Here is a 13,420-nt window from a genome sequence, read left to right as displayed (position 1 = left end):
ATAACCAGTCACCTAAACAAAGGAATATTTATATGAATTGGCTGATTCATATTACTCCACCATGGTATTAGAGACTGAGGACAGACAGCAGAAACCTATTTTTTCAGTGGCCCAGTTACTCGCGAACACTTATGTCTAATGCCAGGATGCAATTAGTGCACTTGATATAGATTATTTCACTTCAAATGTCTTCTAATAACCATTTGTTCAGCAGTAATTCTGGATACCTATTGTAAATATATCTGTAGCTAAAACAACAAGAAAAGGAAATAGAATTAATTAGGTTTGAAAACCAGAAGTTTTTGTTGGACCATCATACATATAATAAATATTATTACAAAAAAAACACGTTAATAAGTATATAAAAATCAATTACCTATATTACATTATACCTTAACCTATAATTTCACATCTCCTTAATAACAGCTAAATTTTACCATCATTTTTACTGACAGAGTGGGCAAGTTTGCATACCTAACATTTTGTAGCGCGTAAAGTTCAAGGATGGGTAGCGAGATGGATATGTAATCAAGAGTATAACTACATGTATAAATACACCTTCTACTTATTTTCATTTTCCCACCATTTCTGAAGTTTTAAAACAGGCTATCCTTCACTGCAGAGGAGAAAATAACAAAACGTTGTTTTATAAAACTGTTAAAGATACATAAGCGTCTTAAGGTGGGGTGGGTTTGTGGGTTTTTTTTGATGCTATATTTAAGAAACCGAAACAACCAAACATATTGCTTTGGTAACAGATTTTTCTACAACCGTCATAAAGGAAAAAGCAATTAGCTGTGGGGTAATGAACATTGTAGAACACTTCTTATACTTCAGAGCAGCAATAATACACACTGCCAGAACATGCTTTATAGGCAATTACAGGCTGCCCAGATGAACAAAGCAGCTACTGAAGTTACAGTCACAGATGTGCACATCTGTGTTTTCGCGAAGACAAAGCAAAAGATGCCCAGCCCTGGAAGAGTTAGAGACCCCAGGAGGACCAACTCAGTAGAGCTGGAATTCCTTTGAGCCACCAGTTGGGCTCCATACATGATGTAACTTATATAAGTGTTTTTCCCTCTGAGACTTTGACCTTCTTTCCCCAATCATGTCTTAAAAGAGACTTTCTCATTGATTTAAGAAAAGGTAGGAACCCTGGTAGAGAAAGATTTTCCAAAATAAACTCTGCTTCTAATTATGTGTTTCTTTAAGTGCCTTCTTATAAAGACACTTACAAAAAAAAAACCACCTGACAATATGATTACAATCATGACCACAGTTCAACCAACAAAAATGAGGACTATTATTTTTCAAAACATATGAGAAAACAGGAGTCTATAACTAATCTGTAAACTACCTCAAAATATTTAGTAATAAAAAAGATTCAATAGTAATTTATTATATGACTCCATTTTTTTACCACTTCGAACATTCAATTTAAGCAACACCCATTTAACTTTTAGGGATTTGAACAAATATGGACTTGATACTAAAAGTGTTTTCGATTTAATTGAATGTCTGCTTCTCCATTATATGAGAAGTACTTTCCTTCAGAAAATGTTGCTTTCTCATTGGCAATAAAATAACATTTTATTTATTATTATTTTAATGTAAAATAATAAATTCAGAATAAGGGGATGCTTAGCAATTCTGGAAGACAATGAGACTTCAGGTGTAGGCCAGTAAGTGATTTCCTAAAGTGCTCAAGACTAAATTGAACTTGAATGCCTTGGGTTTATCACTAGTCCATTCTGAATTTCTTACATTTTACGATTCAATGCAATGTTTTCAATTGAATTGCTAAAAAATTCCTACTAATAACCAAAATGTCCAGAGCAAATTGATATTTTCTTTGTATTTTCCAAATCACATCTTTGCTCAAATCAAAGATCACTTAACTATCTCTAACATTTTCCACGTACATCCGTATGAAGTGATACTTCGTAACAGTAGATTAGTTATATATATTGTACACACTATACCTGCATTAATAATTTTCAAATAAATCTTTAATATATCCTTGGGTAGCAAAATTCCCTTGGGAGCACTTTCACAATTATATTCAAGTTTGTAAGCCAGTTAAAATTATTGATTCGATGCTCTGCAGATTTCTTGTCTTTTTTCACACGTGCTAATATTAAATATTTAAATAGTTTTACCAGTGTGCAACTGCAAAGGCAGATAAATTCAGTTTTGTTTTCATTGTTCACACGCACATACTCTTTGACACAATATGTAATGAACTCCTCAGCTGGGAAAGTCACAAGATAAAACAACACGTTGCTATTTTTCAACTCTAACTAAAACCAGAAATACGTTACATTTCCCCAATCATCTGCATGATCACTGGGGGAAAGGAAGAGAGAGGAAAACATTCGAAAAAAACCTGCACTTGATATGAGATATGAGCAGGTGAGGAAAGATCTCGAAAACAATAACATCTGAAAAGTAATTACATCTTCTCTTTCTCCCTTCTGATACAGAAAAAGACAAGTGAGCTTGTCCAGAAGCTGCCGAACATCCCAGCCTGAGGATGCTCTCGCATGGGGTCTGGCTTAGACTGAAGCACAATATCAGAAGATGGATGTAAACCATCCCTGCTAATCCTCAGGTCCACACAAGACCATTAGCCATACCCCAAAATATTTAGTTTAGTTTAGTTAAAATATCCCTTAAGAAATTTGAATTTTCTGTACTCCGATGACCCACAGTATGTATGTACTAGATTGTGGGAGACTTTATAGAAACATCTGATAAGACATTAATTAAAAAAGAAATTTGGAGTGAGACTTGAGAGTATTCTTCATACACAGGCAAACTGACCTTCAGTTAACAGTCACAAAAAGTGCAGTAATAAGTAGTTACCAGTTACCTCTTCAGCTCATTAACCCATTGCTAATTGCAGAGTTGAACCCAGGGGTAATGGGCCAGTCCAGCTACTTACACTCCGTAACAAAGAGGAGTGAGGTCAAACAGTTAATAAGTGAAGATAATAATAAAGATTATGTCACTAAAACTTGAAGGGAGAATGATATTGTTTTGGGGTTACAGACTAAGTAAGAGATGCCAGGTGCTTTTTTTCCAATTTCCCTTGATTGCACTCAGTGGAAAAAAAAATTCTCCTGAACTAATTTACTATCAAGATAATGTGTTAATAATGAAGACTTCTTTAAAGTAAGTAATAAAAGCAAAGAGCTTCAGCTTTCAATTTAATGATCTCTGGTGTTAAACATTTTCCAGCATGTAATAAAATTTTATTAAAAATTAGTCACTGAAGAAATAGGGCTGTAGAAAACCCTCCATGGAAGTTTTCTGAGGCAACAGCAAAAACATACTCAATCTGAAGGAAATTCTGGAAATAAAAGATGTGAGAAAGAGTTGCAATACTCCTATAAATCATCATTAACAATAATACAAAACTATGGTTGGCATCTAGTTGATCATAATGAGAATAAAAGTCTATAAGCCCAAAGAGAGCTATAAACAGCAGAAGAGGAGAAACTAGGTCACGCTAGTCACTCTTCTGCAATTAAACTACCTCTTATCTTTTTAAAAAACAAATTTCTTACTACTTTAGCATTACAGATACTCATAGTACCTGAGATTTCTATAGTAAGTACACGTATTCATTACTCTCTTTGAAATTAAATTCGAAAACAATGGATAGTGTCATTTTTCAATGCTATTTTATTCTCATAATGTTTATGTGTCAGGAAAGTTTTATATGATTGCACATCATTACTGCATATTATAAAATGTGGCTGACTCTGCATTTAGTAATTGCCTTTTTCTCTCTTTTTTTTTTTTTAATTATGGTTTTCCAATCCCTGTGCTGGATGTAATGATCTACAGGTCACTGAAACTGCAGGTGTCAGTGATATCTCATTAACTCTGGCAGAAGCAGAGTTTGATACAACAGAAGTAGAAAATCACTGAGGTACCACAGAGGCCAAATTCCTGCGGCTTTAATGGAGCACTAATCTATTCACTGCCCCCAGTGCTATTGCTGTTCGCTTATAACTGACCACAGATATTATATTTCGTACCCTGAGGTTCAACCTCTGCTTCCTCTGATAAAGTTATGAGGATGCACCTTATTTTTTCCCCGTCAATTGCAAGCATACAATTAATTTCCAAATAAATCTGAGCATGGTGTGCTATATCTATGTTGGCTTATAGTATCCCGGAGCTCAATGAAATTAAAAGTTTTGCTCTGTGTGTTTTTCACAATTACATAGAATTTTCATTTACCATAGCAGCCAACAAAACAGGGTTAATTTTTGTTTAAAACCTCTCATTGTTCCAGGTCTAACCTAATATTTTGCAATTTTTTTGAAGCAGACCCTTTAAAAAAAGCTGCCTCAGACAATACTGGATCCTCTGCTCTCTACATGGTCATTTTATAGGAAAAGGAATAGCATAATGAGCTTTCTTAAGCTTAAAGAAGGACTAAATTTCAGAAGGGAAAACTTTGCTAGACAGAATGAGAGAATAATGCTGAAAAGGGGTAAGTTAGGAGAAATGATGAGGAGTATTTAGCAACAAAGAATAGGAGAATGAAAGAAAGCACGGAAATAGAGGAAAAAAAACCCTGACTACTGGAGTTTTTCTCTGCCCTCATGGTCTGAAATACCAGACAGATGCAGAGAATGATCCAGGGAATAGCAAGGAACCATGCAGCAAAAATGAATGCAAAATTGTAAAATATCAGTGATTGTTCTTTTCCATTTTAAAGCTTTGTTTTTCCAGATCCACGAAACAGATAGTATGTTACCAAGAAGCATATACATATTGTCAATTTCAGATATCTGATTCATTTCATTAATAGCTTTTAAAATTCAGACTAGCATATTTCATTTTTCAGAAGTCCATTAGCCCATCTTTCTGCCTCTGCGGTGGGGTTATTACACACAAGATTTGGAGTGCCTCCTGACATAATGCCATAATGTCAGTTTGAACTGTAATTCCTGAAGAAAAATAACTTCCAAGTTATGTTTTCAGCAGGTTATACAGAGGTCACCCAGAGTGAAAATAATCAGACACATGAGAAAAGCTTTCAGTGTCTTTATCTTATCTCTAAGGACAAAAACATGTCCATAATTATATTTGTGTTGTTTCACAGGTTCTTGAGCAAAAACTTCCTGATTGCTTTGTTCAAAGGGTCAGAACCTTCATTTATACTGGAATGTTATGATAAATTATATAAACAGTAATACCTCTGATTTTAGAAAACTGAAATTATTTCCTTAAGTAATTTGTTCCGAGTTATGTATTTTTCTTGACCTACAAAGGGAGAGAGATGAGATGATACATTGCTACATTCAGCTGGTTAATTTTTCATGAATCTGAACCTACGCTGTTTGTTTTCTGTGATCTACAAAAACACTCTTAGAAGACAATTAGAAAAACTTTCTTCAGTTGTCATAAACATGGACCCAGTCCAACCTACACATTCCAGACATTTCCTCATTCTTTCAAAATGTATTTGTGTATTTTGAACACATGAACACATAATTTCTTTTTTTTTTCAAATTACTAGTCAATTATATAATTCTATTACAGTATCATAATATAAATGCATGCATAACTACTCTTTAGTACAAATAGTTAACTACTGTATTATTATTTTATATAAACATTTATATCAACCATTTCTACTGTTGCAGAATTAAATGCATAAGGACTAAAGCTTAAGAAATATTCTGGCTTCCTAGATATATCATAGAACCTCTATAAATAGGTTTCCCTCCATCATTTTTAATATTCTATCTTGCTACTGGAAACAGACTTTTCTTCTACTTCACTTCTGATTTTGGTTTACCATTAATTTTCCACAGCGTTACCAAAGCTTATTTTGTTGCTTTTGGAGCACAGGTGTATTTACACTGCACAGTCAAAGATATTTGAATGATAAGTGTTATATATATATATATATTTATTTTTTAAGGTATTATGTTAACTTTTTTCAGAAAGAGGAATTTGAAAAATGGAGTAAGAATACATCCCATCTACTAACTCCATATACATTCACAGTTGTTTATTATGCCAAGATACAGCAAGTGCAGAAAATTCCTCAACAGGAATTTAGTACCAGTGCTGTGATTGATGGATTATACCAGCCCACATTTCCCAGAGCAGGTAGCTTAGTAAATGTTACCATTTCCATCCATTAACAATACTTTCTAAGAACCCAGGTCCTTAGGCACTCATCTGGAGATTAAAAAGGAAAGTGGAGTTTGTGTGTTCCTCCTCCTCTTCATTTTTCTCTTTCCTCATGACCTCTGTAACAGGATTGAGCCAAGGAAATCGCTACAGCAAAAGCCAGATCTGACAACTATAATAGTTTGAAAGCATTTTCCACTGGCAGAATACAGAATGGTTACTGCTGTGACATTATAGGACAAAATAAATTACATAATAAAAAGAATTGTCAACAATCTAGCAGGTTAAAGAACTCATAATTCAGGATTAATGACCGGCCTTCTGGTTATTCCTGGTTTTACTGAGTTGTTAGTGTCATTGAACTCATATGCACTGGGCCTTCAACCAATTTGTAAAAGTCAATGAAACCACTGTCATCAGTATTATGACAGGTACGTGACAGGTAAAATGGGTTTGGTCTGAGATATTAGTGACAATTCAAATGGTAGATTCTGTATTTTATATTCTTGTACGTTGTAAATATTAACTTATTTAACACGTCACAAAACACATCTCAGACTGATCACTTTAAGGGAAACTTTTCTATAAATGTAAGAATGTCCCATTACTACTTACTCTTCCAAATTCCTGGGCTATCCAGGATAACAGCTTTTTTTTTTTTTTTGCACTGATTTAGGTACTTTTATGCACTGATTTGCACTGATTTTTTAAAATCTGTTTTGTTTCTTTATATCACAGACTCTAGAAAGACTAAAATACCTCACTAGGAAATACATTTTTAAAATGAACTTTCATCGGAAATTTGGCACTTTACTTTCATACTTACCCTTTCTACACTATGTTCTTATGTTCAATATAATTTCTAAGAAGCACTCAGGTATTATGGTTACCAATTATGAATTCTAATAGACAACCTACTTACTTGCAACTTAAAAAAAAACAAATAAAAAGGCAGGAAACACCTCAATCAATAATTGTGCCAAAGTGATATAGATATCATACAGCATATGATGTACCCTTCAACAGGTTTAAAATAAGCTTGACACTTTCAGAAAGTAATCTTTAGGCTGCATGAGAATACCTTTAAAATGAGATTTTTGCCAGACAAATCATCATTTCTTTCCTAAACTGCTGCTTATCAGACACGACACAATGCGTAAGAGCTGCTCATCTCAAGTTCCCATTGGTACACATTTAAGTAATCACACACATTTATATTCACCAAAATATACTAGCCTGCTATTTTGAAATGTTTATGCAAACCTAATTTTTTTTTTTGAAAAAAAGAAAGTCATACATCTATAAGTTAGAGTTAGTTGGTTTGTAAGAGGAAGAAAAAGCCATGGAAAGATATGTAAGAATTGATATTCCTTGGTTTTTTTTTTTAAAAAAGGGCCTTCTAGAATATAGCTGAAGTGTAGAGCGTATTTATTCTGGACTGACTATGATTCTTTGACAACCTGTTTCACAGTATCAGATTTTGGTGGGTTTATAATCAGAGATAATGCGCATATTTATAATAATAAGGTGTCAATGTGTGGAAGAACAGGATTGCAGACCATTATTTTCTCAGACATTTTCATGGCATATGCCAAGTGCAGAGAAATGTGAGCAATGTCTATTAAAGAGGCCGTTTAAGTTATTCAAGCACTTTGGGATACAGAGGACTAAATGCTGGTTCTCAAAAGGCTGGAGCACAGAAATACTGCTACATTTTACAAACAGGAACATTAAACACAAAATCTATATGATGATGGAAAAAAAGGAAGAGTATTCTGTGTTTTAATCAAATGCAGAACACAGAATCAAGTGATCTTAATCTAAATGAGCATTAATATCCCCATGTGCCACTACAATTAATACACTGCTTTGTCTCCAGAAGTAATAATCATTAGGAAAGAAGGTTTCTTCCTATGAAACAGTTATTAAGGAACAGACAATCATTATTTTCTCACTAGCAATCTGAGATCCAGTTTTATAACGATATTCTGCTTTCTGGAATTGTATTTCAATTCTAATTATATACAGAATGATTTCTAATTTTTGGCTTCAGCCTCTGTACTAATAGTGAATATCAACAGCTGACGTAAAAATTACAAATTGGCTACGACTTAGCAATTCCTATTTACATTTCAGCAAAGAGTTTTGGAATTCAGGGAAGACATTAAAGTGTCCTTCTGTCATTCTTCTGTAGAACTTCCTTTTTAATTGAAATCACAGATTTCTTTTATATCTATTGAATCAGTAGAATACGTGAGCAAAATGCAACTCCAGAAATGAAAATTATCAGAACAGTTGTTAATCACTGAAAATCTGGACTGTATTAAAATGCTTGAATCCATTGAATCAAAACACTTTTCAGCAATATTTATTTTTTCATGTTTTCTCCTAAACTGCCCTTTCCATCTCTGGGGCAACTTGCATGATTGTAATGTTCCCCGTGGCCTATTATCAGTTCCAGAGATCCCTTTTGGGAAACTCAATTTGGGTGGCCCTGACTATTTTATGGTCTTATAACAGTCTTTTTAACTGAAAAAAAAACCATGGTAAGCAAAAACTACCTTACTGTTTAGTGCTATATTACTACAAATGCACTATCAGTGCCTGGCAGGTAAATAATCCTATGAATTAGCATCCTGATTTATTTTAGATGCAAATCCATCTTCCTTGTAGATTTGTTATGCAGACACGGTCCATTTAACAAGTGACGGACAGAATTTTGTTCCTCAGCAAAAGAAAAAGCTGCTTTAAACTTTAAAAAACAAGTTTATTGACATCAGAAACAGGCTTAGAATAATACTCAAAATTCATCCTAATCTTTCAATGAATTCAAAATCCTCCTTAGTTCCAGTTGGATGCTCTTACAGGACAAACTTTCAAAGATGTTCGGGGAAAAAAAAAAGAGATAGAAAACATACCTTGGCGCTTGTCACTTGAAATGGAACTTTAGAGCCCTTTGTAAGCGGGGATGTCAGCTTCTCGGCTGGTTTTGAAGGGATTAGATTCGTAGCGGGCGGCTGACTGTGCAGAACAGCAGAGAGGCAAAGCTGCACGGTCTCCTTCAGAGCTTTCAGCTGTGACTCCTGGGGAACATCAGAAACCATCAGTTCTCTAAGATGTGTTATTATGAACGGAATTGCTTGCTTTCTCTCCCTGCATTAAACCAAACATTTAGGAGCAGCTGCTGCTTTTTCTTATTAACGGAAGAAATTAAGGCTATTTAGAGTAGTTTTTTTCAATATGATTAGGTTACTGTGCATTACGCACCAAACTGCCTAGAAAGTCATTGCACTTTTCCCTTTCTTCCATGCAGTTTTATCCACATTGATTATTGCAAATAATTATTAGATGTTATTTTATCTGAGAAGAAACAAAAATACAATCTACCAGACATCACACAGTGTCCAGACTTTTACATATAATAGTTACACAGAAGTAAATATTCAGAAGCATTGCAAAGACATGGACTTTCGTTTGTCATGTTCAGAATAGTTGGTATTTTTCCCCAAGTTACAAAAATTGATTTTAATCCAATAAAGATGATATCTCTCATGAGCATGTTGTGCTGTGGCACCGCACAGTGTTGAAGTGCTTGCAACTCATCTTACAACACTCTTTACTCACAGGAATACAGATGGATGGATTAATGAAAAGTCTGTCACTAAAATAAGCTGAGACAGTAAGAACAGTGACATAACTACAGCACTGAGGAAATCTCATTTTAAATCTTCACTTTGACATGTGAAGTCAAATGTTAGATATTGAGGTAACTTCCTTATACTAATTTCAGGCAGAGTTAGGCAACATTTGGCCTTAAAAAATAATAACAACAACAATCTTGCTCTTATTCTTACTATTAAAAATGTGCCTATAAATACAGACTACACCAGTACACTTCAACTTTCAAAGATGTTGTTTTGAAGATATGTAAACCAAACTATACGATGGCAAAAGTTGATGGAAAATATTCACATAAGTAACATTACACACTACTTCTATGTATGTGCAATATTATATACACGATATAAAAGTATTTCACAGTTACACGCATCTTAAGTAATGGCATTGGGCATACTCCACATTGTTTTATTTAATTTGCTAAACAAGTATTTTTCAGAACATGACAAATATTCCCTGGTTTACATCAATAAATTTCCCCTGAACTGGAACCAGGGAATTTATCTTGTAACTCTGTATCTCATGAAGTGTTTCCTTAAAAATAAACAAATAAAAATAGTTAGTAGGATATATTTCAATGGCAGGATCAAAAACAACTATAAAAAGACTATTAATAAACAGCACAATAAGGAAAATCAAAGAAATAGGAGATGGGATGGAGTTTGGTTTTTTTGCAAACAGACAAAATAGAATGTGTTTCCCTTGAGATGTGTGCAGTGAGGAGGAATGCTACATTATCAAAGAGGATAGCATTTTGTATGAATTACTTATTAAAATGTATGAACCTTGAGCCAGACTGATACGTCTCTGACCTAATGGCAGTGTAAAAGGGAAAGGATTACTTTATCCATCTGACTCGGGGACTTCTAATTTCTAATTGACAACAGAAGATCTAAGCATACTTCTATTCATGTAGTATGTCTTTTCCTCTACCTTTACAAGAACTGACTGCACAGAGAACATAAATCAGCACTTGACACAGTCAAAACAAACTCAGACACCAAACTGGCAGAGGGAGCGGACTGTAATTTTGCTTGAAGATACGGACCCAGCCATTATAGCCCTACATCAGCCTCGTGTTCCCTGTAAATCACACTGATCTAACACCACACTCCTCCCATCTGTTGGAACCAGGGATGTCGTTCGACACAATTCTCAATAACCTTACATAGACGTGATTGTGGTCAAAATAGACTGCTTGCTGGTCAAAATACTGTCAACATTTGATGCATGTCTTCAGAATTCCCAGATCTGTTTATATTCTTTTCATGTGGTTGGAATTCAATATAGAATTATTTTGGCCGTGTTAATGCAAAATTTGTCAGTCTTCCAAGGGTCCATCACAGGACCTAGAAAAGTGCTGTAGTGTAAATAGACTTACGAGAGACACTAAGTCCTCTGTCAGCACAAACTAATATTTAATAGAAAAGTCTGATACCCTCCCAAAGGCACAATACAAATTAATGCCTATTTATAGGCACATTTTGAGATTTGATCCCTTAACTATTCATTTCAAATACAGCTCATTTTCCAAAAATGCACTTTGCTTTATACATTACTTCCATTCCTCCAGCTGAAAGTATGTGTGCTAACATTATCAGAAGAGTTAAGGCTCAGTCTTCACTGAAGACACAGGTGGACCATTGGCTGTCTTTAACTCTTTTCAGTTCATAGTTCATACAGAAAAGCTCTTAAGCAGGGGAATAAGGTGCCTACAACTTAAATGGTCTTGTACTCTCCAGTTAGAACTTGTCCAACATGGGTATTTCTAGTCTTACAAAACTGTCTCACAATTTCGCTGACACGAACTTTGTCTTTTCCCTTTATTTGCACTGCTTTTTTTACTCCTCCTTGCCATTTCCACTGTACCTTTGCATCATGTAAGCAATGACACCATCCAAAGATTCTCTCAATGACAATTTGCAAAAGATGGCACTGGTCTTTTGGTAAGCCTATAGAACCACGACTGAGCTCTAAATTAAAATCCTATAGTATTTAACAGGAAAGAAATGAAGGGTCAGAGAAATCAGTTTGGTGTGCTGCAAATCCCCTTCTAATTTGCAGACAGAATCCTGTACTAGCGTTCTCATTAAAAGTTCCTGAAGTCAAATGTTCTTTGCTTTCTCCTTCACAACTGTCTGCATTATAATGAATAACTGCATTTCAACGATATTTACAGCAAGCATTGCTCTCTTGCCAATGCCACAGACAGTATATTGGCACTAGTGAGAGACCATGTCTGTGAGTGTTATATGAGCAAGGAAAGAATATGCTTCATTTTTAAATTAATATGTGGAGCAGATGAGTTCAGTGCACTAACAAAAAAACGTGATGTATCACCAGACGCACACATATGTTTGAATAATGCTACTGTGAGCACGCTTACAAGGATGACATTTTGCAATGCTGGATGCAAATCCTCGCTCAACAGGATGATTTCAGAGATTGCAATATTGAAGATTAATGAAAATTGGTTTTAGTGCAAGAGGCATACTTCTAAAAAAATGTCTCACAGAATATGAAAATACTAGAAAACCAAACCAAAACAGTAGGTTTTGATAGTGTATTGAAGTATTTTCCTTCCTGATAAACTGCTTCCCTACTGCATGATATTTTTTTTCCCAGCTACCTTAAATCTAGAAGAAACTTCTGCTGTTGCACAGGTGACAGGAATGAAGGTGTTCTGCTTTGTCCCCTTCCTGGGACTCCCCACAGCCTCCCTGACATGAAGAATTAGCTCTGTCACATCAGTCCCACACTAATGAGGAACTGACCCACTTCTGCATCGCATTCGACTTGGAACTATGACTAAACAAGGGATAAAAATTGTATCTTGTAGAGGCACATTCTTGTTAGTGTACATTTGCACATAAGGAATTGTAGCATTTGGCTTTCTGTGGGTTTTTGAGATGTTTCTTTCTAATTTGATTGCCCTCCTCTTTGCAGCTGTACTTAACTTCATGCATTGTAATTAGTTTCACTGATTTCAGTAGCATTATTCCCAGGTACATGCAATTAAATATGCATCTAAATCATTGCAAGACTTTATTTCTGTCAAATTACATTGAAACACTCACAACTGATTGAGATAAACATGCTCACATCACATTAACTTCTTACTTTGTCAAGGGCTGCCTTTTCCAATTCATCTTTTGCAACTGCTAGTTTTTGCTCCAGATCTGTTAGCTGTTGTGCCTGTGGGAATAAAGAAGAAAAAGCTAATGCAATCTACAATGCACTTTTTCCTATAATTTTTCATGCAGTGCCTGTGAGGGAGAAAAGGATATAAATTTTACAAGTAATACATATGAATTGGGTCAGAACCGCTTGCAAAAAGACCAGGCCTCAAGGGACGGATTTTTTTGTTTCGTTTGTTTTGTTTGGGTTTTTTTCCTGAGAAAAAAAATGTATTTTTATGTCAGCACTGGGCTCAAATCTGCTTCATTTATGTGAATGTAAGTTCACTCTAATTTCAATGTCAGTGCCACAATTAGTTCTGTACTATAAAGTATTCACAATTATGTCATAATATCATTGTGGTAAATTCAAAGTATTCAAACACATTTATTATTTTGTT

General features: G+C 34.7%; 1 protein-coding gene across 1 annotated transcript in view; it reads right to left on the bottom strand.

The window, feature by feature from the left end:
- The window catches only part of LUZP2 (leucine zipper protein 2), a 168,470-nt gene that overhangs the window by 22,814 nt on the left and 132,236 nt on the right, over positions 1-13,420 (bottom strand). The window contains exons 8-9 of the mRNA XM_065840213.2: positions 12,964-13,038; positions 9,084-9,248 (exon numbers count right to left, since the gene is read on the bottom strand). Of these exons, the coding sequence (XP_065696285.1) occupies positions 9,084-9,248; positions 12,964-13,038 (240 nt within the window). The remainder of the gene's footprint in view (positions 1-9,083; positions 9,249-12,963; positions 13,039-13,420) is intronic.

Source organism: Patagioenas fasciata, chromosome 5 (genome assembly GCF_037038585.1).
Source record: "Patagioenas fasciata isolate bPatFas1 chromosome 5, bPatFas1.hap1, whole genome shotgun sequence".
Lineage (NCBI taxonomy): Eukaryota > Metazoa > Chordata > Aves > Columbiformes > Columbidae > Patagioenas > Patagioenas fasciata.
The sequence above is the reverse complement of the archived record's forward strand: the minus strand, read 5'-3'. Positions and strand labels throughout refer to the sequence as shown.